This window comes from Platalea leucorodia (assembly GCF_965183815.1).
Source record: "Platalea leucorodia genome assembly, chromosome: 11".
NCBI classification, from domain to species: domain Eukaryota; kingdom Metazoa; phylum Chordata; class Aves; order Pelecaniformes; family Threskiornithidae; genus Platalea; species Platalea leucorodia.
Window position 1 is genome coordinate 15,547,491 of NC_138833.1, and position 26,830 is coordinate 15,574,320.

General features: G+C 50.3%; 1 protein-coding gene across 2 annotated transcripts in view; it reads right to left on the reverse strand.

The window, feature by feature from the left end:
- Positions 1–16,951, reverse strand: part of ACSL6 (acyl-CoA synthetase long chain family member 6) — a 45,444-nt gene extending 28,493 nt beyond the window's left edge. The window contains exons 1-2 of one of the 2 annotated variants that reach the window (XM_082324402.1): positions 16,862–16,951; positions 326–546 (exon numbers count right to left, since the gene is read on the reverse strand). In XM_082324402.1, the coding sequence (XP_082180528.1) occupies positions 326–520 (195 nt within the window). In that variant the 5' untranslated portion in view covers positions 521–546; positions 16,862–16,951. Of the gene's footprint in view, positions 1–325; positions 547–16,861 lie in introns of those variants that run through there. The other variant, XM_082324401.1, reaches the window with a different exon arrangement.
- Positions 16,952–26,830: the final 9,879 nt, after the last annotated feature.

The following is a 26,830-nucleotide window of genomic DNA, read 5'->3' on the forward strand; positions in this document are numbered from 1 at the left end:
TTGCCTTTCAGTGGTTCTTCCCATGCAATGGCAGCTCCTGCAATTTTTGGTCACGGATGGTTAAGCAAAGCCAAGACCAAAACGTTACTGAAAACCTGAGAGAATAAATTAATGGGCTGTATTCTAGTTTTCCAGTTTTCAGAAAAAGGTGAATTAAGGAGTGAAGTGATCCCTGGCATAGCGCATTACATGACCAACTTCAGGATGAAGTTGGGGAGCCCTCCAAACAGACAACAGCACCTCCTGGCATCCCCTGTGGTCGTTTCCAGGCATGCAAACCTTGGGTGAAACCCAGCCTCTCCGTCCGGCGTGCCCCTGGCCTCACCTCGACTTCCTCCGACTGCATCCGCAGGTCGCAGGGCGGTTTCACGGCCCTGGGCCGGCTGGCAAACCAGTAGGCGATGACGGCCGCGAAGGCACCGATGCCCACCAGCGCCGTGGCCGGCAGGTTGCGGAAAAACTGGCTGAGGTCGTCAAACTCGGGGAGCCGCAGGCTCCGCAGGATTTCCTGAGCCTGCATCTTCTCCACGAGTGAAATGGCAAACTCTGCAAGAGCCAGAAGGATGCGGTCAGGTCACGCTGCAGGACGAGCGTGGGCAGCACGGGTCCCTGCACGGCTTGGGAAGCAGAGGACACGCTTTCCCTTGTCAGCCATTGCAAACACACTGCTCCGCTGACCCCCAGGGCTGCCTACCAACAGCAACCTTAACTTAAGAAGAACAGCATCTATGGAAGAGATATGAGAAAGGAGGAAGCATCCCTAGAAGGGTGAGCGGGAGCAGATAGCTCACTCCTAAAGAACAACTGAGTACAAACGTACATTAGGCAATGCACCTGCAGTTATCTGTAGCAGACGGATGCTGTGACAAGCTCTGGGATCCAGCTCCGACTGTACCCTCAGGGCTGCCAGGAGCTTGCTCTGCCTTCCCTGAGCAGGACAGGGGCTGCGTGGTGGCTGCAGCCCCTGGCAGGGTCGGGCAGCACGGCAGCGTCGGGCAGCACGGCGCCAGCTCCGGCCACAAGCCCTCGGCTCACATGGAGCGGGGCAAAGCCAGCGTGTCTCTGTGTGCAAAATGCTGTGCAGACACGCTCTGAAACACCACTTTCTGCCTTTATGCTGGCTTCACATTCTCAACTTCGAGTTCCTTATGATTTACATCAGGGTAAATTATAGGTGATTCAAGCCAAGGAAAGTTTCAGTTCATCACTTAAATGTTTCCTGGAAGAAACAACGAGCGACTGCAGAGTGGGGATAAGGCAGTGCCGGAGTATCAGGCTGAGAGCACGCCACCGCAGGGTCCCCACCCTGCAGCCCCGCCGGACGCGACGCCTCCGGGTGCTCCGCAGGGGAGATGGAGGCTCCCGGGAGGGAGAAACGCCGGGGCATTCCCCAACGGGCGGTCCACAGGGTGCGGTCCTGGCACGAGAAGAGAAGGGCTGGAGCCTCGGCTCCTCGGACAGAGTGGGGCTGCTAGGGACCCCCCAGCCCCTGCTGCCAGCCCCTGCACTGCTCTGACAGTGCTGAAGCTAAACACAAAAATAAAACCTTTTCTCCTTTTCCGTGCATGGAGGAGACAGGCAAGGGGACAAGTTTTATGGCACAGGATAGTAACACTCTGCCATCCCCAACTCATTCCCTTTGGACCTGCCGGCATCGCTTTGCTGTGGGCGCAGGGAGGGCGGCTCTCTGCTGTTCGGTCTGGCTTGTGCCAGACTCGCGGAGTGAGAGCTATTCGCTGGGAAAGCCGAGGGCAAGCAGCTCAGCAGGCATCTTTCCAAACACAGCCACTGCAAGTTGCCTTTTGCAGAAACAGCCACTGGAGAGAGGAGCTGGACACCCAGCTCGCTGCTCCTGGGGTGTGAGGTGACGCTGTCCTCAGGGGACTTGTGTTTGGGTGTTGAGTACACAAGAAGCATTTTAAATAACTTGTATTTACAGTAATGGCCCCGTATCACTCCCCTGCCAGGGAGTCTCCAATAACCGCCAGCCCTGCCAGGGACAAGCCAAGCAGATGCTGCAGAGGAGGGGATCCAAACAGTCAAGGTTTCCTGTTAAGTGCCACAGCACTATTTATGACTTTACCAGCAGTCAAGATCTTAAAGAAAAAGCTTTTCTGCCACAGGAGCCCAGGCAGCCCCTTTCCTCTCGCCATCTGGCCTCGCTCCAGCCTGCAGAGCTACTGAGTGATTAATGGAGGGGCTTCGCTCCCACGGCGGGGCCAGGACTCCCCGCACAATGGCACCACTGACGTTAACACTAACCAGCTTTTTTCCTCCTGGGAACAGTGTCTGGGTTATGCTGAAGGTCAGGACTACCCTCTCACAGCCTTTTCCGTATTTGTGCCGAGTGAGCTCTGGAGGCCGGCACAGGCCAGCCTGCAAACAGGGGGGCACCCCTCGCACAAGGCTCTGGAGGAGGTTTTTACATTTGCACGAGCAAAAAAACACAGTGAACAATTAACCTCACCCACTGCGGGGCTACAACGTGGCAGGGGGCAGCAGGGAGCGGTGGCAGTGACACAGAGCCCATGTTCGGGGCCATCTCCCTCCTGTGGGCTCTGGCCCACTCATCCCTCGGGCCAGATGCTTCACTCCGGTGCCAGCCCTGCATAGCGCAGCCACCTCTGCTCCCCCAAGAGTTCCCGACTCTGCAAACCCAGCCCCTCCAAGAATGGTTGCAATGATCACAGCAAATAAAACAGCACCCAGATGATGTTACTAGGCAATACCCACCATGGGGTAATTTTCTCATGAGCTTTGAGCACGTTTCCAGAAATCTCCACACCTGATAAAATATTGCCTACGTGGCTGCAATGATGTCAGGATGAACTGAGACAGAGTGCTGATTTCTCCCCTCAATATTTCTCCACATCAAGCTATGAAAAGCAGCTTGCCAAACACACTTTTACTAGCAAACTACAAAAAGTGGGTGAGCTCCGTGAGGGAGCTATTCATTTACTGATGAATTAGCTATTTGTGCAAAGGCATTTCAGCAAGTCCCACTTAAAACTGCTCCCAGAAACACAGCCTGTCCCACCCAAGGCAGCTGCCCAATTTGCCACGGTTGCTGGTTACACTGAACTCTTGAGAATGACTCCCTCGACATCAGCCTGTGAGCGGTGTTTTGTATCCACCTGTGCACCAAGCTGAAAGCGGAAAGCTGGGAAGGTGCTCGTGGGAACAGTTGAAGCAGCAGCTGCCACGGGCTTCTGCCCCGCTCGGCTGTGGGTATCACCCGGGGAGCACCAGGGCCAGGCCTTTATGCACATCTGTCCAGGTGCAGGGCACCCATGGACATCTGGAGTTGGCAGCACTGGCAAAAGGATCGTGAGAGTCAGGGTTGCAATAAAAAGAACAAGTGTTGGATGCCAGACCCTGTACAATGCAGGAATAAAACTATTTCTGTTACAATGCAGATAACGAAGAAAGTGTGATTACACCTTTACTGACTTTGCATCCCCCTGACACGTGTCAGGTGTCATATATGTCAGTACCTGGATTTTTAAAAATTTGCTCTAGACTCATCAAAAGCGCACTTTTACTCTACCAAAAAGATACGATGCTTTAATACAGAATAAGAATAAATAAGAATCACTTCTAATTGCTGGGAGGTATTTGGCTTGAGCAAAGTGATGGGCACAGTGCTCCTTGGGTTTGCATGGAACATATTCCCCTTATTGGGGCGGTGGCAGGGACACCGTGGACCACGGAGTGCCATGAGCAGGGTGCTGTTGGCAGCATCTGCCCCTGCAGCGAGGCAAAACGTGCTGCAGCAGCGCGACGGGTGCGCTCGACCCCTCGAACAGACTGGCAGTGGCTGGGTGCAGGTTCCGAAAGAGAGAAAGGCCTGAGCTGTAGACTGGCCATGAATTCCTCTATTTTTAATCTGTTTTCTGCAAACCCACAAAGGAGCAGAGCGACTCCTTTATCAAGGAAACAACAAAGAAATTTGTGGGTACAAGGAATCTCCTGCCTACCTTTTCTACCTCTCGTATTTTGACTACAAGCCAACCACTTTATCCTATAAAAACGACAGCCTGAGAGCACTTTTTTTGGAGCTCTCCCTGTTAGGCAGTGTGGCTGCATGGCGGTGATCTTCCCCCGCCCCCCCAACACCCCTCAAGGCTGCTCCTTGAGGCAGAAAGACCTTTTTCCGATGACAGATCTTTGGTAAGTGACCGATATCGCACGTAACTTTTTTTTCCTTAGTAACTTTAATTGCATGCCGAATTGAGGTTAATGAAACATATAAGCTTTGCGTATATAATCCTTTAGACATAAACCATTGACCAAGTGTGGGACTAGGATTGGGTCCAGCCGCACCCAGACTCCTCTCTGAGGAAGGGGTTTAGAAAGCAAGGGGTCCTTTCTGAACCCCGTGATTCGGCAGGAGGGTCCTCCTTATCCTCTGCATCTTCAATCTCTCTGTAAATCACGCTAACTCGAGTGTAACTCAATTTCCCTTAGTACGATTTTTCCATGCAGTAGCTAATAGAGTGAACCTTGCCATCAAACTTTGTTAAGTTACACTTTCACAACATATTAAAACCACTTCTGCTAATATGTCTGTCAGTGATTCCTTAAGCGTTATAAATCATCCCTCACCCATTCGTGACAAGCAGCCAAAATTACACAAGACCTACAGGGAAACTACTCAAACTGCACTCATTCCATCCGCTCCCAGGGGAAAAATCAGAACATTTCTCCCAATTAAATGCTTGTGGTACATTTATTATTTCTGACCACTTGTGCCACATTCTGCTGCCTTCTGTTAAATTCCTACTTGGGATGTTATTTCCCACTGACCTGAAGTTTTTGTCATGCAGCAGATCATATCCCTGGAACAGCTGCCCAGATCCTTCATTTATAACCCCATCAGCTGGATTAAATAAATAAGTATGACTGGAAGACAGAAATTCACTTTTCTCTGCTCAATGGACGCTGCTGGCCCACTTCCATGGTGAACTTAAAATCCTTGCAGACTTCATGGTCGCAGGAATCTCTTAGATACTTTGTGATTAAATAAAAAAATATGTAAGTACTTCTTGTTAGTGACTCATTTTAAGTACACCGCAGGGCATCTCAGAGGATGCCACGGTGATGGAGATGCCAGTAATGGCAAGTAATATCAGAAAATACACTTGGAAGCAGAAATCCATTTAGTTTTCTGCCCAAATGCAGTGATAAGTGTGCTGGGGGATCCCTGGGAGAATTAAGTAGAAGTGCTAGTGGTAAGGAGAAGGTTCACAAACTCATCTGCTTATGTTTTCCCACTTTCACTTAATAATCTAAGTTCAATGAAGACTAAACATATGCATTAAGAACAAGATCCTGTTCTCAAGAGTGAACTTACCCAGTCAAGGGAAGTTCCCAGCACCTTTGAATCCTCTTATTCAACCTGAGATCTGTAACTTCAGTCACTGACCCCTGTTGCTTATCACATTTGATTTTTGCACTACAAAGCTCATCCGGCTTGGCTTTTGCGACTGTTAATCTTGATTTTCGCAATCCCAAAGTGATTTGTGATGAGGTGGTACTTGATCTGCTCCAGGCAGCAAACCTGCCTTGGGAAGGTGGCCAGGAAAGGGGCCCAGGTGTGTTTGGGAGGAGCACCACAGACCAGAGAGAGGAGAAACACCCCAGCACCCTCCTACCCAGGGGAGGCTGCTTCTGCCCCACCTGCCGAAACCGGGCTCGGGGCTGCCCGGATCACAGCCTGCTCCGACGAGTCGAGCTGAGCGGGGGAGCGCCTCACGGTCACGCGCTCTCTGTGCATGTATTTCTCATGTGATCAGGACAATAAATAATAATAAAAAAGAGCCAGCACGGTTGGGCTGGGTTTCCCATCAGCAAGGCAGTGTCACATCCCAGAGCGTGCCGCAAGCAGCCGCTGCCGTCACCTCGGTCTCAGGAGCAGCGGCTGGATGCCCTCTGCACCCCTTCCCCAGCGGTTTTGCCCCATTTCTGTTGCCTGCGGTGAATCTGAATCCACCGCCCTGCTGCGGCACGTGCGCCCCACGAGCAAGCAGCCCTGGGCGCAAGCGAGCGAGCGGAGCACAGCGTCCGTGCACGTGGCACGTGGAAACCCTGACACTTCCATTTATTCCAAACAGGACTTCACATTACCACTGAATTTCTAAAGTATTCCCATGGCAGAGAAAAGAGAAACAAATATGCAAGGAGGGAGAAAAGAAAGCAGTTCGGAGAAAGGAAGAAGTGCCGGTTAGTCGCTAGGAGGGAACAGCCACGGGCGAGCCTGGGGCTGCCCGAGTTGGACGGCACGTCTGAACCTCCCGCGCCCAGGGTTTGGGGTGAACAGGGCTTCTGCAGCCAGCCTCTGGGTAGCTAGCAGTGACGCTGGGCTTTGAATCACCGACCAGCCTTTGTTAACAGGCCATCACCACAGGGACAATGCTTATTTATTTATTTTTTCAGTTACAAATGGCACTATTGTGCCATTCAGTTTTGATCTTTTCCTGCTGGAAGTGATTCTGTAACTCCAGTGCAGTCAATGGAGTTTTAGTGACATAAACCAGTGTGGGAACAGCCTCAAAGTACTGGTGTGTGCATAATGCAATTAAAATTTTACCCGTCCTGTGCAGCCGTGCAATCACATCCTTCCTACCATTACGTCAGCACGCGGGCGCCTGCTTGGGAAGGAGAACTCCTTTGGAGATGCCTTCATCTTCCTGCCCACCATGCATTCACAGCGGGGTAGAGAAGAGGCGGGTGATTCATTTTACATTGGAAACTAAGCAAAGCGTCTATTACTGTCCCTATATTCAAGCACAAAAAAAAAGGCTATTTACATTTGACTTTATAGCACTAAACCAAAATCAAATAAGCAGCTTTTCAGTATGTCTGAGAGAATTAACTATTTGCAGTGGGGAAACTACAAAATGCAGCCAGCAGACAGAGGATGGCTCAGAGCCTGCAGAGTGCGAGCTGCAGCAAGAGGAATATCCCCATGAGCCGCCGCAGATCCGTGTCCCTGGCTACAGCACTGGCTGCTCACTCATTTCACTGAGGAAACAGAATTTACGGGATCTAAAACATCTCAATCCAGAGAGGCAGATTTAGAGGGATTTCACTCAAGTGAAACAATATGAGCTTTTTGAACTCTTAAAGCTGTGCTTTCTCACATTCGGCTCTGCAGACCCCAGGCTCTGAGATTTGTAGTTGCTTTCCTGAAACGGGGTCAGTGACAGAAGATTTGCACAAGGAAGCACCCAGCAAAATTTGGACCATTCTCCCTTCCCTTCCCCTGCAGAAGAAAAACACGCTCACAGTACTCTGTACACAAGGTTCAGATGACTTTGAGATGAGGATTCAAATCATCCTGTGGCTTTGTCACTACGTAAGAGTCTCCATTTACAGAGGGTAAGGGAGCATCAGAATTCACAGGGATACATAAAACCAGCAGGCATTCATCAGACTGCATCACTGGAACCCATCTGCTAATTTAAACAAAAGCTATTGCAATGATTAATGTATTTCTGAAAACGTGTGCACAGAGGCTGCTGTAAACGTGCAGGCAGAGGGCATTTAGGGATTTTGTGTATTGCTTGCAGAGTACAATTCTTCAATTCTTCTTTTTTTTTTTTTTTCTTCTTTTTTTTTTTAGTTTTTCCAAGCTTCATGCAAGCATGTGGTAGGACAGCAATCCTGGGAGGAGCTGCTGTCATTAAATGCGGCTCAGGTACCACTGACTTTCTCCAATTTGGCCAGGGCAGCAGCTCTTGGGAGACCACAGGCTATGAATTCCTAATCACTGCTGTAATTAAAACCAGAGACGAAGCCAGGCCAGCCTCTGCTGGGCACCTCCGCAAATTTTGCTTCTATGGGCACAAAAGGTGAGGAGTTGGATGAACCTTCAGCTCCCAGTCTAAGGCCCGTCTGGGTTGCGGTCGGGCTCAGCCGAGGAGCAGGGACACCGGCCATTCTGCAGCAGGCTGGTCTCACACTTGCACAGACAGAGATGCAAAAGATTTGATGAGAACAAGTGATCTAACGATATCTCCAACCACAGAAACTGAACTCCAGCCTTTGTTGTGCTTCAGCCACAAATGCAATATCCAGTTTATTCCAAACTGGCAGATTTTTTCCCATTTGTTTTAATTAAAGAGAAGAAAATTTGGGAAGCTCAGGGCACTTGGCCCCCTTTCTATTTTCAACCAGTTTGAGATTAGATCAATTTTATTCTCTGCTTTAATAGTTTTACACTATAGTGTTTATGGAAATGGTAACACCAGACTTCATAGCGGGCACAAAGCCAGCTGAACGGTGTTAATCCCAGAGAGATGCCATTATATACTTATTGATCATTACAGAGAGCGACTGAAAACCTCACAGAAGAGTTGCGCTGCCACGAGACACGAAGCCAGACAACCTGCGAGTCCTACAGGCTGCTTGAGAAAGAGCAAAGGGGGTGACAAACATAAAGGGGAAAATATGAGCACCAAAAGCATCTGAAACAATGAACGAATCGATGTGCAGAAATCCAGTAAACAGCCCCGAAACAAAGCCGACGACAAGTGATACTTGGCTCAGATGCTTTTGCAGGACTCCTACCCGCTTCCTGGCCTACACGGGTAATTGCGGTATAAACACGCTGCCACAGCAGTGACCCGAAATACATCATTACTTGGCCTGCATCCCTCCACGAGCGGCTGGGCCGCCGCGACTCCGCAGCCCCGACCCATCTCGCGCTTACTTAGATGAGTATACAGAGACCCTCTGTACTCTGCAAGGATTAATCAGCTGTAACTACTTGGGATTCAGCAATTATTGGGATTATCAGCCAAGCCGAGGCTAATACTATTTAAAACTTCCTTAAACTTTACCTGCTTTTGCTCCTCTAAACAGAGACGTTTCCCTATAGCCCTTTTCCCCATTTAATGTCTCTCGCCTTCAGTCAGATCACACCAAAGCAAACTCCCACGGCCTCCATGTGATGTATCACTGCTTTGATTTTTGGGACAGTATAATTTTCATCAAAACTGTGTTTTCCATTTAAAAAGAATGCCCCCTACCCACCAAAACCAGACCAAAACAAACTTGCAGATGCTTAATTTTACCCACTGTGAGTGAAATAATTGACTCCCAAGTGCAACCATATATAGACCACAATTATTGTGTTTTACTCAGATTACACAATTCTTTGCAGGGTCAAATTATAATTTTACATTTAATTTAAGAATCAAAGCAAAGGCATTAGTCCTCATTGACTATGGTTCCACTATAATTCAGTGAGTCATAATTGGGAAGGGAAGAAAAAAAAAAGGAACCAGTTTAGAGATAGAATTGCTTTTTTTGTATTATTATGCCAGGACTCAGACAACATAAGGTGTGAGAGGCAATGGATGCAGAATACATATTTGCTCTTGGACATCTATTTGCATGGATGGCGAACAAGGGAGGAAGAGCACACAACGCCTGCGAGGCTGTGGCACTGGAGAATCACCCAGTGAGCAAGAAATGTAATAAAAGCAGGTTATCATTTTTATATTTTATTTTTACTAATGAAAAATGTCCTTATCCCTTTCCTTTGGGAATCAGACCCGTCCAATCTGTTAAACTGGCTGTTTGCCAACAAGACTATTAAAGAACAAGGTTTCAATGGTACATAAGCCTCTTTAGCTTGAACTGCTTTCATGCTGGCAGAGCCGGCCAGGGGCTCAGTGCACCCCAAACTGGGTGTCTGGGGCACTGGAAGCGGTGAGGCCATCAGCGACTGCCCCCGTGCCACTGCCTCCCCGCTCACCCCCCCAGTGCTGGCCCTCCCCGATCAGCAAGGCAGAGTTATCTGCCACGGAAAAAGGCTTTACAGCCGGGTCAAGCCTCTTTGATCTGCTGGAGAGGAATAAGGCAAATAAAGTTCACGGCGAGGAAGCTGGCAATGCTTTTGTGTGACCTCTAGTTACTGCGTGGAGCAGGGAGAGGACAGGGACGAATGGAAGGGACTGGTTCAGCATGTGGTTGGGGCTGTGGTATAAACTTGGCCCAGTGATAGAAGTGAGACTTTTTTAGGAGAGGCAGGCAGAAAAATGCCTGGTGCAGAAAAATTGTCTCAGAGCGAAGGCTGCCAAAGAATTTGGTACCATTATATATACATATATATACACATAAAATTATGTATCTGCATATGTGGATGTATATGCTTGTGTGTACATGTGCATATACATATATAAAAAAATATATATATAAATTTCCCCCTGCTCTGGGTGACTGATGATTAACACTCGTGCCACTAGCATTATTGCAGAGACATCTCACACTCCCGCTCTGTGTTCCTGAAAAAAATCCTTCTCACCAAGTATCTGGTGTGTGAACAGCACAGGCTCCTCCTCAGCGCGACCACGGCACCAGCCAGGGACCCAGCTGGCGGCAGAGCCCAGCCCTGGGCGCAGGAGCCCCGCTGACCCACCAGCCTTCTCCAGCCACCCCAACGCCGAAGGCAAGGTGCAGACAAAGGATGGGAATCTCCAAGCAACCCGGAGAAGCGGCACTGGCCTCCTGGACTCCGCTCCCTCCTGCTCTGCGCTGCCGAGAAATGCATTTGCAAGGAAACGCATTTGCAAGACACAAGATCTTTGCAAGCATCCACTAAAAAGGGAAAAATGCTAACAAGGAGCTCAATGTCCTGAAAGTCCAATTTTACAGAAAGAGCACAGTAATCGCACATAAACAGAGGTATTTAAAGTATCTAAAATATCTACTGTCCCTTGCCAAGAGAAATTATTCAATAAATAATTCAGTGGCTGCACGGAGATCTTACTTTACACACTTGTAATGTTTCAGAGAGCAAAATCCACCACCCGGCTGGCTGGAAATGCCCCATGCTCGGAGCCACGCCGCCGGCTTGGCTCATCCCTCTGCATCGAGTCCACCTATTCAGCCGCTGATGCCAGAGCCCCACAGAAAGCTTCATGCTCTGGTCCCACACCTCGCCATGCTCAGGCACAGCTCACAGATGTGCACCAACCTAAAAATACCTTTCGCACCCCCAAGCAGATTGGCACAGCCGTACTCAGAAGCCACCGTGACTCATGTGTACGGGAAAGCTGAGATTGGGATCCTGGTCCAAATCCGCCACTCTGGATAATGAAGCATTAGGAAGCCCATGCAAGTATTTTAAGTTTCCTACCAGAAGAGAAAAATTCAACAGCTCAGAGCTCTGTTGTCTCTGAAATCTATCAATTGCTTAAGGCACAGTGATGAAAAAGCTCCTCTAACTGCTGAAACGTCCTTAAAATGTTACCCAGCGCCAGCAGGTGATGAATCAGAGCCACAAGGTTTCACTGGCCAGGCTAAAAACCTCAGCCTGTGCTTGCAGAGAATGAAGTTCAGATGGCAAAATCCAGCTGGGATATTTTTGCACCCGCTGTCCTCATCACATCCCTCTCATGCCAGCGTGGCTGCTGTGTTTGCTTGCCCAAATCGGGCTCAGGCGATTCCTCCAAGCTAAATGATAACCCAGCCAGAAGAAAAAGCAAACCCCCAAAGCTATGTGGTTTTCTGGCTCTTTGGTCTTTTGCCTGCAGCTCTATCGAGACCACTCACACAGCTGTGCCAAAACCAGCTCAGGGGCTGCAAAGTTTCATCTGGGGAAACCACAGCCTGATCCTTCCCTGCCCGCACCCTGCCTGCTTTCTTGGCTCGCAGGCAGCACGGCCCACGGCAGCAACCCATGGAGGCAACTAAAGCAGTAGAGAATTTGCCCCTCAGCCTTATGGAAAAGTTTACAGATGCCAGTGAATCCTGTGCACGTTTGCTGGGGCTCACGTTTAAGCGCTGTGCCCTGCGGGCATCATTAAAGTGGGGCTGTTTTCCATCCCTGCATTGCACCAAGGTGCTGCTCTTGCCAGGGCTGGGGTTCGGCTGCTTCCAGAGCATCTGCAAAGCTCCCCCACTTCCCAGAGGCACCCATGATCATTTGTAAATCTCAGTTCTTGTGAAGAAGAGGCTTTGTTGTGGTTCTTTGTGGGTTTTTGATTTTTTTGGTGGTTTGGTTTTTTTTGAGTGACGTCAATGGTTGATTGTCCCATATACTATATGGTACTTGAATGCCGTGTGACAGGCAGTGAACAAACAGCTTAAATAATTGCATAAAAATAGTTATCTGGGGCAGAGTACAAAGAGAAGCACTGAATGGAGAAGGAAAAGGCAGCTGCACCCACGACAGCGGGTTTTGCAGAGCAGAAAGACGAAGGTGCTCTGCAAAGGGCTTGACGGCTTGTTGCCAGGCAAAGTTTTCCCATTTGCCTTCAAATATTGATTGGATTTAAACAAGCCTTAGTACTGTCTGTAGAGGCCATGGTCCAGCTAAGAACCCCAGTAACCTGAGGTTTTTGCAGCAGTGTCAGCGCTGGTCAATGCAGAGGCGCAGGGACCACCCGCCAGATGCAGCAGGGGAAGAAAAGGAGGTGTCCAACCGCAGCACCCAGCGGGCTGGGGAAGTGCAGCTACAGGCCTTGCTAACTCCCATTTCACTGTTCTAGTTTCTTTTTTTTTTTTCCTTCGTTTCTTTTATGAAAAGCACACCTTGCATTGCTCAGTGGAGGCTGCAATTTGCAATAGTGGTGTCTGCCGCAGCCTCGACTGAGCCTGCACTCCCAGCCCCAGCCCACCGGCTACCCAGAGCCCCCGGGGATCTCTTTCCGTGCCGCTGCAGACTACACACTGCCCTTCAATGCGCCCAGGCGGGGTGTAACCCCCTCTGCAGCTTGCTCCAGGGTTCATTTTCAGTCTCCCACCTGAACATGCCAGAGCCAGGCCCTCCGTAGCCAGCTAAGTCTGCAAAGCCCCTAGCCCAGGCCTGGGTGGAGGAAAGGAGATTTTGGGTGAAATTTTCCACTCTTGCATGCCCAGGCAGGGAAGGAGCAGGTACATGAGTACGCATTGCCCCGGCTGCCGTGGGCTGGCTCTGCTCTGTCCCCACAGCAGGTCACTGCCAGGCAAGGACAGGCACGCAGGCAGGTCCCTACGCTGCCAGTTCCCAGCCCGGCTGAGCTCTCCATGACCATTCACACCCTGCCCTTGGCCATGTCTGCATGGTCAGTATGTGCGAGACCGGTCGCAGTGACACAGGGGGTTGAAGGGACACCAGAAGGCAGGAGCTGGCCCTGGCTGCTCTCCCACTGCGTGCACACACTGCACCAGGTTTGATTTCTGCTCGCTGTTTGCACAGCAGGATGGGGGGACCCAAACCCACACCACTGCTGGATGGAGCCGTGGGGCTCCCCCACAGCAGCCAGTGCTCCCCTCTGCCTTCTCTCTGCATGGGGTGCATGGCTGCTGGGCAGAGCAGGCAACCGAGCTGGCACAAAACTAACGGTCCTGCAAAAGTAACAGAAAAAATGGTTAGTTTCCAACCAAATCCCCGCCTGTGGCGATCATATGGTATAAGCACTGGTGCCATGGCGGAGCCAGAGCGTACATGCAGGGAGGGCAGCTGCAGCCCTTGGCAGCAGCACGGCTCAGGGTGGCTTCGTTTAATGCTGGAACTGCCGCATATGGTCACAGGGACTGGTCACAGGGGCCGACCCGCGCTTTACCTGGCCATGGCCGGTGGGAGCAGGGCAGCTCCTCGACCCACCATAGACCCATCTCCCGCCCTGCCAGGAGCACACCGCAGCCGAGCCCACGCAGGCTGCGATGCCCCGCTACATCCCGGGCCCCGGCTGGATGGCGTAGGAGCCCTGCCAGTGCCAGGAGCCCTCCTGCCTGCCTCCTGCCTGCCTCCTGCCCCTGGCGTCGTTCCCACTCCCACCCTGCCTTTCCCAGGCGCCAGCACAAATATTTGTGCAGTGGCCCAGGGAATGGCGCAGGGGGACTGATCCAGCTGCAAACCTTTTTGGGTTTGTTGCTGCTGTTTCTTTTGGCGGCAGTACCAGAATAAAGTGGTTTCTGAATAACACTGCAAGCATCCTGCACGGCCATTGCTTTACATTCAGGCATGTATGGCAGCCCTGCGAATGCATCATCCAAAGTGACACAGAAAGCTAAACAAGCTTATAACAGAAGACCTTCCATAACATTTAAGAGACAACGCAATGGCATGCTCACAGCTAGTCCTGCAGAGGATAGGAAAGAACAGGAACACTTTGTGCACCACTTCCCAGCCATGCGTTAGCCTGCATTCTTTCACTGACAGCTCAGACTGGACTGAAACTCTTATTTGGTCAAATTTCAGTTTTGTGTTGCCTTCTGTAATATCAACAGTTATGTAGAAAGTGTTTGCAGCAGGGACAAGGGGGCCAAACTGCAGCTGGCATTGCCTCCAGACGTGAAGATCCTGGAAACTGGGCCTGTTGCTATCTCCTGGATGCTGCCCATGCATACCACACAACAGATTTTCATCTGCTGCTGCAGAAGACACAGACTGAGGCTGAGACCTGCTAGCTTGTACCGTGTAACAGCTAAGCACTCTATATTATAAGAAGCAATTCTCTTTAAGCCAATATTACAGATTGAAGAGCTCCAAAACTTGCTGAACTGCCGCCGCGGTAAAAGCAGAGCCATATGAACAATGAGCAGACCCAAAGGCCCTCTGCCAGTTGTGTGTCCACTGTGCGCCCATGAAGACGGCGTTATGACTGTCACACTGGAATCTGAGACTAGAAAATGACATTGAAAATGGGAGCTTAAAAAAAGTAACGGTCATCATGGTGCTTAGGGACATGGTTTAATGGTGGACTTGGCAGTGCTATGTTAACGGTTGGACTTGATGATCTTAAGGGTCTTTTCCAATCTAAACGATTCTATGATTCTGTGATCTAACTATAATGAATACAGTTGTATCCCTGACTTACGGTAAGCTGTCTATAATTAGACCAGGTTAATTACCAATCAAGTGCCCTGCAAGTTGCAGTGCTTTTCTGCAGGACCCATGCAGACGGGAAGGAGTGAGGGGACCCAAAAGGTATAAGTACACCTGGAGAGAGCAGGGGTTTATCCAGATCCCGTGCACATATAACGTGACTGCCGGAATCGAGCCCAGGCTTTATCCCAAAACAAACTAGCAGCCAAAGAAGGCTTTGAAAGTTGCTCAAGGCTTATTTGGCAACCTTGCAGTGTGATAAGGGGCAAGAAAATAAGGGTTAAGAAAGAGGCAGGTCATGTGCCAAAAGACCTGAAGGGAAGCAACTCCCTCCTCCCGCTGCAGGTCGACTGAAGGCAGAGAAGGCAGGGGACAGGCAGGGGACAGGCAGCAGGACAGGCAGGAGAAGGGCGGTGCGGCAGCCTCACCCGCTGCACAGCCCTGCCAGCTCCCGCCGTGCCCTCTGCCTGCCCGGGCCTCGCGCCAGCGGCCTACGGTCATCACCAAAACACAGTGCCCACAAACAGCCAGAGCTTCTCAAAATAATCTCCGCATCTTTTCTGTGCGCGAGAATATCACCATGCTTTTAAAGGAACATAACTTCATGTTTCTCTCTTGCACGTGAAGCCAGTAAAAACAGACCGTTCGCTGCAGAAATGGTCACCGCGTTAGGGACTGCTCTCACTGCACTGGAAACCAGCAAATAACCGTGTTTGGTTTCTGCAGGTTTTCCGAGGAGGCCCTGCAGCTGCACACAGCCACCTCGGCAGCTGTACCGAGCAGCCGTGCCGGGCCCACCGTGCTGTAACCACCAGGAACAAGCGGGGACCCTCCACCCTCCGGGAGCCTCTCTGAAACCCCTGAAAGCATCCTCTTCGCATCCCCAACCCAGCCTGTCCCCATCATGCCGAAGGATGTGTGCACCAGGGACGGGCACACACTAATGCAATAGGGCAAGCAAGAAACCGCACTCGATGTCGAGAGCAGGCATTTCATGCCTACTGACAAGGTGTCCACGTTCAGTGCCTAACACCAGGGTACACCCCGCGCACCAGCAGGCTCTTCCCACGTGGATGGGCCACGCACGTGGTTACGTGCTTGAAGGAGGTGTGAATCCACAGTATGTGATGAGGATCCCACAGGACCTTTAACACTTCTAACCTGCAACCGCTGCACAGCTTTGGCAAAGGCACACATCACTCAGCAGCATTTGGCAATCCCGCAAACAGCAACATCCATCGCGAAGAGCCTACCTTAAAGCCCGGGTGGTTGAAACTCGGTATACAGAAAGCCTAGAAACCCGCAGGGTATCAACCACAACTAAATAAGTTTGCCCGTCTCTGCAGAGCTCCTGCTATCGGAAACGAGCCCTGATGTGTCGGGGAATGAAGCCCAAACCGACAGAGCCCTCCCGGGGCAGCCCCAGAAACCAGCCTCCCCCTCTGCATCCAAGTGACCTCGTCCCGGGCACACGGCCGGGCTGCAGGCAGAGCTGCTGCCGCCGTGAGCCCCCCGAGGTGCCCCGACCCCGGGGCTGCGGCCCGGGCTGGAAGCAGCCGCCCCCGGGCTTCCCGCGGCTGGGGCTCCCCAGCCCAGCGGCCCCGGCCCCGGCCGCGCTGTCACCCCCCGCGGAGCCGGGCTGGAGCGTCCCGTCCGTCCCGTCCGTCCCGTCCCCCCCGGGCTGTTAGAAACAGCTGAAACAACAGGAAACTGCAAAAGCCACAAACTCTGCCGGTGCTGGCGCTTCATCTCTCTGCGGGCTCTCCCCGCATTGCAACACCAAGAAACGCAGCCGAGACCACCTTTTCCCGCAGCAGCGGCACCCGTGGGGTCCCCCTCTGCACAGAGGGGTCTCCTACACCCCCTTTTTTTTTTTTTTTTTGCGGTTTTATTTTTGCTCGGCATCCCGGAGCCCAACCGCCGCAGAGCCTGCGGCCGCCCGGGGCTGCGCGAAGCCCTGCGGGGTCCCGCCCGGAGCCACCCGGGCTCCGCACCGAGATTTCGAGAATAATAATAATAAAAACTCAGCCTGGGGCTTACCAGCTCCGGGGAAAGCCTCCGCTCCCCTCGCAGGCAGTCAGCTCATGGCTGGGGCTCCCGCCGCCGGAGCCGGCGCTCAGTACTTGTTGAAGAACTGCTGACTCCAGGACGTTCCACCCCCTTCCCATCTGCAAACTGCTGAAAGAAGTTAAGCTTGGCTAATATCAGCTTAGGCTGTATTAGCGCGGCAGCAGTGCCCCGGTGTAACCCTTCAGGCACTGGAGACGCCGCACCCCGGCCGTGGGAGCCTCATCCCAGCTTCCCGCAGATGGGCAAAACTCGCCCCTTCTGCTACTGAATATTGCATGATTTTTTGACACATCTATTTGTCATACTGGAAGCTTTACGGCTCCTAACAGACTCGAGGCGAGGCTTTTGGATGTAAAACTGCAAAGCCTTCCTGCAAATGCTCGGTTTGAAATGAAAGACAGCGTCAGGTTTTTTTTTTCCTTTGGGAAAAGTCACCATAAAATGAAGTTTCTGACACTGAGAAAGTCTGCATTGCCAGCCCTAGTCTGCTAAATTAGAAACTTCAGAGCTTGAGTAGAACAAATCTAAATCGGCTGAGTCAATAAAAGAGGAAGAAAATAACTATTACCAACACCACCCTTATATTGTTACATATATTAAAAGCAAAGAAAAAACCTGGCATTTGAGCCAAAGCCAGTTTTTGTTACTTTACACTGGTAATAACAAAACAAAAACTTTGCAATTCATTTGTGGTGGTAAAATTATTAACATTTAAGATCTGAGAGGTCTGGCTAAGACGTTTATACTAACTAAAAGAACATTCGGTTCAGCTGAAAGCTAACAGTCTCTGCTTCCAGCTCCCCGCGTCCGAGCTGAGATAGCGCTGGGCGGGCCGCTCCGCTGGGCCCCCCCAGGAGCCTCCCGCCACGCAGCCACCCTATTTACTGCTCCTTTCTTTCCTGGAATTGTGGCAGCTAGCAAGGCACTTGGGGAGTCCATCCCTCCCCGGGCTTTGTTAATATTGAAATTATTGTCTTCCTCACCTCTTTTTTTTTTTTATTCTGAGACCATATATAGGCTGGATCTCTGCAATCACTTAGCAGAGAAGAGGGGAGTAGAGGGCGAGATGCTGCCTGAGCACTCTTTCACTATTATCGTAGTTAATAAAGTTTCTGTCTGACCTGTCCTAAATTGTACTTGCGATATTGTGCACTTGGAGTGCATAATGGAGAATTCTCAAAGAACACTTAACGCTCATGAATGAAGAGAATATTTAATGAGATCTCAGGCAAGCTTGTCAAGCGTCACTCCTTTGGCTCAGATGTGGGTGTTCTGCAATCAGGCTTAATTCATAAATTTGCCGGGGTAGGGCAGGGAGTACTGGCCTAAATGGTCTGCAGGTGTAAATCAGCATCACAGTGCTGGCTTAATGGGACCTCAGCAATATTCCCCAGCTCAGATTCTTGCCCCTTTGTTCCTTATGAGCCACAGCTTGGCAGAAACTTTGTAGTCAGGAAAATATTTCAGGTGTGTGAGCAGCCCCGGGCTGGCTGGGCATTTGGGTGCTTGTAGCCCACGGATACAACACAGTTGTGTTCCTGATGGAGTGCTCCAGAGGGCGTGTGGGAATACTGATTTTAAATAAATATTGGATTAAAAACAAGTTACTGTGCTGCATTTATTTATAAGATGTCTTCTTTCAAGCACCTGTTGGTAAGGGATGCTCTTGCCTACCTGTGTGGAGATGACAGTGGGTGATGTGCCCGCAGCACAGGTGGAGGACTTCAGTAAAACAAGTGTTTCAGGACAGCTTCAGACCCTTCTGCCTCCCCGGTAAATAACCTGAGCAGTAATTCCCTTTCTCTTGTCTTGCTTTTGTTGCACATACACACGGCATAAGGACTCGCTTGCTGGAACAACCATAGGAGAAACATGAGACAGAACAAAGGGAGAAAACTGGCTTTAAGCTTCCTACCTTAAGGGAAGATGGACGTAAGCAAACTCTAAGTAATACACAGAATAAAAGCTTCCTCAATGCCCCAGCATTTTCTGCCAGGTGATTTGCAGAGCAGAGTAACTGCGAGAGCATTTTATGGGAAGACAACCTCCTTTTTTGGACACGCGGCTGAGGAAAAGCATGCAGTTCACCATAAACAGGGCTTTGCTCTAAAAGCCTTTGGCACTGGAACTCAGAGGACAGTTCAAGTACGCGCAAGATCCTCCTGCAGATGTATCCGCTGTGCTCTGCGCAACGCGAGGCTGAGGGCTGGCGGGGCTGAGCCCAGAGGTGCTGAGCACCCAGGACCCGGCCAAGGCAAGAGGGGCTACAAAGCCCTTTGTGCTTCAAACCAGGACTCAAGTGACTTCTGCTTCTGTAGAAAGCTGCCCCAAACTGCCCCTCACCTTTGTGTCTTAAGTAGCAGGGATGTTTATACTCTACAAGTACAAAGGAAATAAGACTTCACCTTTTGTGCTGATTACTGCTCAGTCTAAAGCCCAGTGAGATCCAACTACCAGTAAAATCAATGGAAAGACTTCAAGGGACTTTTTTATGGGATTTGGCTGAGACCTCACCTGTCCAGGAAAAAGAAAAGTTGTATCAGTAAATCACAGCACTTTCAATGCTCACAACCAAACGCAACATGAAATAAGAGTACTGTAAGAGAGAGTAATGTATTGAATTTCTCTATGCTTTTATGCTTTATCAAAATTAATGAGAAACAGATTAAGGTTGAATTCTAAACAGAGTGATGCTTATGGCCGGGAGGATGCAGAGCCATCAGAGCAGCTAACGGAGGCTGTACCACCAGGCAACCACACCGGGCTCGGAGCAGGCCCGGGAGGTCCTGGGCTTTCGTTGCTCCATGGCCCAGTGGCCCACATGGCACTTCAACATTCTGAGGACAACTCAGTAAAAACTGCTGCTTCGTCTTTCAGGACCCAGGGCAAGAGCTTCAGTTACTGAACAGAAGCCTGCCAACAGTATCTCTATGTTCCTTAAGGCCCATCCATGGAAAATCCTGCCACGACTCGAAATAAAAAACAGCCACAAATTAGAATAATGAAAGTCATGTAAAAGATGGGAGAACTTTACTGCCTTGTGTTTCTTTTTAGCAGTCAATTTTTCCTTTCTGTAACTTTGGGTGATATGTTATGCTTGTATTGATTATATGGTGTATATTTTTGACCATTGACAAAGAGCAGCGGGAAGGACACATACTGCATGAATAGAGGATTAATTCAATAATTAGGAACACTCCTGTGAAGCTACCAGGCAAGTGGTTCTGCCTCCTCTCCCTCTAGCCCTCCATTTCCTTACGCCACAAGGATGCCAATGGATGGCAAAAGAACAAAAATAAACCCACGATGATGATTTTATTGCTTACGCATCTCTTCCCAGCTGTCATCCTCAAAACATTTTACAGGCATCCAGAAGCAGAGTCTCCATTTTGCAGCTGAGCGCAGTGGGTGCGGGGCCCTATCCTGCCCTGGTCCACGGGGCTCCCTTCTGCATCCACGCACGTCAACGGGGCTGGCACCCACCAGCCCCAGACCCCAACCACAGCCCGCACCCAGCTCCGCTACCCCCCGCGGCGAGGGCCTGGGCTGGAGAATGAGGGAAAAGGGAGGATTGGCATCATCTCATGGAAGGTTTTTGAGAAATCTGTGGTTGGGCTGTGATTTGAGATGTTCTTAAATGTTCAGAGTTAAATACTTCACTGAAACTTTCTTTTCTTCTGACAGTAATAACAAGTGGTTACATTGTTTGAATGTTTTTAAACACTTGGTTTGTCTTTCAGGATCTTTGCTGTTGCTTTAGGGTTTGTTTGGTTGGTTTTTTTTTTATTTTGTTAACTTAAGCAGCAATGAGGTTATTTGTATTTTTGTTTCTAGCCAGTTCCACTTTCTGCTTTTCACACCCTGCAGCACGCTGTACGTTTCTGTGCCTGGCACTCCCATAACTTGCTTTTGCTCTCCTATTCTCACAGATATTTTCAAGTCCTCATGAAGGCATTTCTGTCCATGCTACATTTCACAAACTCTCCCCAAGTCTGTCTATGGCTGCCCATAAGTGAATTTTCAGCTCAGAGCTATAGGGCACCTTTCCGCTACCGCCTTGCTGTCAGGCTTTTCCCCGTTTCCAGCCCCCTTCCCCTTCCCTGCTGCAAAAGCAGCCTTTAAATCCCCCTTTCTGGATGTTTTAAGACGTGTCTCTCGGACACTGGAGCAAAGTTTCAAAGAGTTAAGGTGGGGGGAGGCCCTCAGACAGCCCATTCTTCAGTCTCAATGACCCAGAGCTTTCGCCTTTTCAAATGTATTTAGCCAAATAAAGCGAATAGGGGATATGCAAATGCCTTTTCCGAAAGGAAACACAGCCCTGAATTGCTGTTGGCAGGTCAGAGCATCACACCACCCTCGGCAGCCTCTCAGCTGCGGGGTTTTGCCTGGCTGGGGAGAGGCGGCCGGCACAAAAAAAAAAAAAAAAAAAAAGAAAAACACCAAAACCCAACCAACCAAACAAAAAACCCCCAAACCCCCAACCTTTTCAGGCAGAATAAAACCAGGGCTCGGGCATTCCGCGGGGACAGAGGGGGAGGTCACTGGGGATGGCTCCCCCGGTGTCCCCAAAACCCCGGCTGGCTCCTAACAGAGGCTTCGCGCTCCCTGCGGCAGGCGTGGGCGTGCGGGGCACCCGCGGCGCTGCGGGGCCGCTGGCGGAGCCCGGGCAGCCTCGGGGGAGCCGGTGCTCACACGCCGCTCCCGGCTGCGCTGCTCGCAGCGGGTGTCTGCACATCTTGCGGAAGACAAAATAATTCTGAGTTAGGTCATCGGGAGTTACGGTGAATGGCTTTACCTAAACCTGAACTGTATTGGACGTACGGAGTAAAATACATGCAACATTTCAAAAGGGATTCCAATATAGGTGTCTTTTCTCTCCACCATTTGAAAGAACCTCGAAACAAGCTCTAAATAACGTTCTCTCCACTTTTTATACCTAAACACTGGTCTCTGCAGAAAAGACATTTAAATCCGCATCATTCGTATTTTTTGTAATTTCAGTGCAAGTTTGGCTTAGATCACTTCCAATTCATTTAAATCATCAGCAGAATGATTTACTCTCTTTCTAGATACTTTTTCAAAGGAAAAAAAAAAAAGTTACATTAAATCAGCTTAGCAATTTCAGTGCTGGTTCCTGTGCTGACCAGCTCATAGTCGCCCTTGGAGGGAAAAAAAAAAAAAAATTAATCCCAGTTCAGCAAACACCTCAGTGCTTTCCTGGCTGCGGCTCTCAGCTGGTGCCATCTAGCAGCGACTGGGACACCCGGGCGATCGCAGCAATGTCTGTATTGCTCATTGAGCTGATTTTAGGGATTTGGTAGCCCTGGGAAAGGAGCTGCTTGTTGCTCTGGGGGCAGAGGGGAGCGTGGCTCTGACCCTCGCCACGCAGAGACGCTTGCACATCCTTCCCCGAGGAGGCTCTTCTTGAGCCTCCATCGCTCCCCAGGCACCGTCCCCAGCCCAGGAGGGTCAGCGCAGCCCAGGGGCTGCTCCAGCTTGTGCTCAGGGCAATGCAGCCTCGATTTCTTGATGGCTGGTGGGAGAAGGAAAGGTCATTTTAGCCCCTTTTCTTCTCAGCCATGAACAAACGCAGTGGCTTGGCTTGCCTAGCCTGCGAAAGGAAGGCTGCACAGCTTTCTATCCAGCGACAGATCAAGTGGTGGCTCAAAGGGAGCAGTGGTGCCCTCTGCACCCAGCCACGCGCTGCCTGTGCTCTCCGCAGCAGGGGAACCCCATCCTTTCCAAAGGCTGTCTGCCAGGCTGAGGAGGGGACCCGGCCCCGGGAGCGGGCAGGACAGGGGCAGAGAGCTGCCCTGTGGGCAACTGTTGCAGAGAGAAGGCTGGGCTGCGGGTCGGGAAGGAAACGCCGGAGGAGAACAAATGGCTTGGCTGAGACATCACCCTGGCATCCAAACAGGATCTAGATTAGTCATAAGCAAATCTGAGCTGAAACTTGGAGCAAAAGTTTCTAGAACAACTTTCCAAAATGACAGTGTGTTTACAGCAGGGAGGGTCACACATCTGCTGAAGGGCCAGCCAAGGTGGCACCCCACACCAGGTCCCTGCCACCTCAGCACTTGTACTTCTGGACCTGAAGGTGCAACTCAGAAATGAAGGCTTTGCGGTGACTGCGATCAGGCTGATAGCCTCGAAGGCGTCCATCCTTCATCTATGGTCAAGGCACAACCCCAGGTGTCCAGATGGAGCATCCAGGTGTCCATTCCGAGGCATGGGACTTGTGTTCCCCTCCTTCCTACCATCACCAAAACCCTCAGCAGCGAGAGCGGTGAAGGCTGTCTTGGAGTTTGGCCACTAGAAGATGGGCTTATAGGGGTAACCACCTCTGCCACAGGCAACAGCTGATAAAAGACCCCTCTCCGGGTTTATTTTTCTGAATCACCTGGCATCTGACCGCTCATGCAGCATTCCCATTGGAAGGAATCGCTGCTCCCTATGCCAAGTGACACAGCTGACCTCAGTGAGTGAAGCCACGTAACAAAACCCAAGTATCTCTGGAGCTCGTTGGCCTCACTGAGGCCAACCCATCTGACACTGATTTTGCAGCATTATTTTGCACTAATGAAGTGGAAACTGTTTGCTGTAGTTTACATGTGGTGATTCTGAGATTGTATCTACACCACAGCAGCCACATGCTTGAGGAAATGGAAATGTGAGCTACAGTCTTGCAACACCATAGCACACAGGTCTAAATATAAAAAACTTTTCCTCCCTTAATTGGGGGTTTCCTAACAAGATGGTGATTTCCACTGAAAGATACCTTTTTTTTTTTTTGACAAGTGACACTGTCTTCCTGTGGCGCAAAAGAAAATGACTTGGACAAGGTGGTTGGATTTATCTTTGAGAGTGGTATACCACACAGCACAGAAGACAGAAAAGCACCTAGGGTGGCTAACGGGAGCTTCTGGGACAGCAAGCGCAATACTTGGGGTTTGTGGGAGAATCACTGCAGGGTCTTGCCAAAGCCTGCCGTGAACTCAGCCCACGCTGACCAGGGGCCACATTTTTACCCATACTTTTCCAAAGTATCTGCTACACATTGTACCTACATCGCTGCTTGCAAAAGCCCAAGCAGTGAGTAAAGAGTGGGCGAAGCATGGCTGTAGCAGGGAGCGTGGGGACCAGCTCCCGGGCCCTGTGGGATGGCCCAGGGGCTGAACTATCTCTGCGGCTTTGAAACACTTCCTGGCTAAAAAACCCCTGCTCATCTTAGTGATCTTATCCTTTCTCATCACCAGCCACCAAGTTTTCCATAGCGCAGTCTCCAGTAGAATGGTAAAATATTTATGATTTTATCTATATAGAGGGCACAAGGAAGAAGGAGAATCAGGCAAAGCCTCTGGCCCCTTCCCTCCCTCGGCCTTGCCTGCCTCCCCTCCGGCCGCAGGTCACCTTGAAGGCTCCGTGACAATGTTTACAGTGGAAAGAGGATTTGACACAGTAAATGACTTGTCATCAATAAGCACTGATAGCACACTATGGTAATCTATCCGAGTTCAGCAAAATATTTACTCATATCATGCTGTATGGTATCAACGCTAAGTTCCACGGAGTCTCCGAAAAAGGATTTGCAAAGGCTCTGAATCAGCACGTCTGGGAAGAGGAGCCCCTGGAGGGCCAGGCGTGGCTCACAGCGAACTACAGGAAAGCGCAGAAAGAAGCGCGAGGGCTCACACTGGGGTTTCATGGATTTTACAGATATATTTCAAGCATATTTATCCATATTTTAAAGCCACGAGCTCTCTGGTACATCTCACTTCACTGCATTTGACTAGTTTCCAGGGTAAGAGGGTACCTGGGTTCACAAGCTCTGTAAGCCCTCCCATTCAGAGGGAGAGGAAGAGAGAGGCCGAAGCAGTTTGGACACCGGTGCCTTCTCCAGAGGAGACAAGGCCAGAGAGCTGCAGGAACGGAGCACTGCCGGTGGCCCTCCTCAGAGCTGCCCATGCTCCTGGCACCCGCAGCCCTGCAGGGACAGATGGGACCCCGGTGCCAGGGACCTGCAGGGCTTTGGCTTTGCACGGTAGCACAAGAGACATAAATAGCAGTGATGGAAGAAACTCATTACTCATATTGATCTATCACCAAAGAACACATGCAGAGCACTTAAAAATAAAAAACTGTATTAATAGATGTTCTTCTTTCCTGTTCATCTCTGACCAGAAAGAGGCTGATTAAGTCAATCATTTTGTTTGGGTCTGTATGAAGAAATAATCTAGCAAAGCCAAGAAAAAAGCCACAGGAAAAGAGCTATCCTTGATGCCTGTGCATCTCTCAAGAGGTAAATGCCCGTGTCACATTACCTACCATTGCTTCTTCAGCCTCACCCAGAGTCGCCTCTAGTTAGCTACAAGTTATTCAGGTGCTGGTTGCAACTCCGCAGTGATAAAGAAGGAAGATGCTGGTATTTCTCTCAATGAGCTCTCCGAAATGTAATAACAAGGAAAAGTTTAAACCCTGTGGTGCTCTGCAGCGTTTGGTGACGTCAAAACAACGGCAATTATACTCTTACTGATGTAATGCTGTATTTCTTTGTTCCTGGCTTGCTCCCAAGTCAGCTTTCGTATTTCTGTGGGTATTTGGTTAATTCAGTTTACCATCTGTCTTCAAAGCTTTTCTCCTCTTTTCATTACTTGAATATATTTGTAATATCCATAGTAGTGTAGAGACAAGAATCAAATAAATGTCTAGATTAGTCCAGAGCAGCAGAGAAAAATTGCTATGTGCTGTCTTTGCCTGCAAGCAAGCAGGGAAATCCGAATACATTTGCTCTTTCCTTTTGATGGTATCTAGTAACTGTTCAAATGGAGCAGTAATAGAGGGATGGAGAATAAAAGCAACTAAATATACCTCATCAAATAACACAGGCTTTGCCTCTTGTGCAGCAGCCAGTACTCCATGGGCTGGGCTGAGCAGCCTTGGGCATCTGCTCCGTTTCATACACAAAGCACAGCAGGAAATATTTCTTATCCAGAGACCTGAATTTCAGGGCATCATCAAGGACTCCTGTGTCACTGTGCAAGAGCCGCGTTCAGAAGGGGGACTGTAGAAGTCTGTTGCAACACCAGATGAACCTCCTGCTTCCTTTGCAAACATGCACTGAGAAATATTTGGAGAGGCGCTGGTGCCGGCAGGGAGAAGGGACACCGTGATGGCAGAATTCCCTTCTTGTGCCTCCACGCATGGGCACAGGCACCTGCTGCGGCCTCCAGCAGCTGCCAGGAGTCAGGAGAGCAAACCCTCCTCTTCCTCGCTGTAAGACAGGACTGACAGGGCAGGCGAGCGGCTCAGGGTTGCAGTCACATGAAATGAGGGGGGAAGAGAAGGGCAGAGGAGTCTCTGGGATTTCCTACTCTTACTCAAGGGGAGAGGAGCAATGGGTAAACTGTAACCTCGTACTGCTTCAACCAAACCAGCCCAATGTGCAATCCCTGGGGGAATTTGTTAGGTAGGTTTGGTTTATTTTACTATACCACTCTCGGCATCCATCAGACCATCCAAGTCTGCACATTAGGAAATAATTAGCTTTGTCTTTCTCTCACTTCTACCATTATTTCATTGAGGTGAGCATTGCAGACCTGTTCTCAACTAGTCAAAACCCTTGCAACGATGCCAGAAATTCATTTAAAGTAAACAAGAGTGCTGCACTGGGCCGTAATGGCCAAGGAGCCCCTTGTGCAGTACATCAGCACAGCCACCGTGACTCCTTTGCAGCACGGAGCAGTGCCTAATGGGATGGAGCCACCAGAAAACGCAGACCATGTGTGAGAGCAGCAACGGCAGGCACACGGCTGAGCAAGTGCCACGCTGCCGGGTCAGGCAGGGCCCTCACCTCCCCAGTGGGACCCATCTCTTGTAGATGACCTGTGTTGATGTACATCTCAGCTGCTGCTGAGACTGCCACCACAAATGGCAATAACA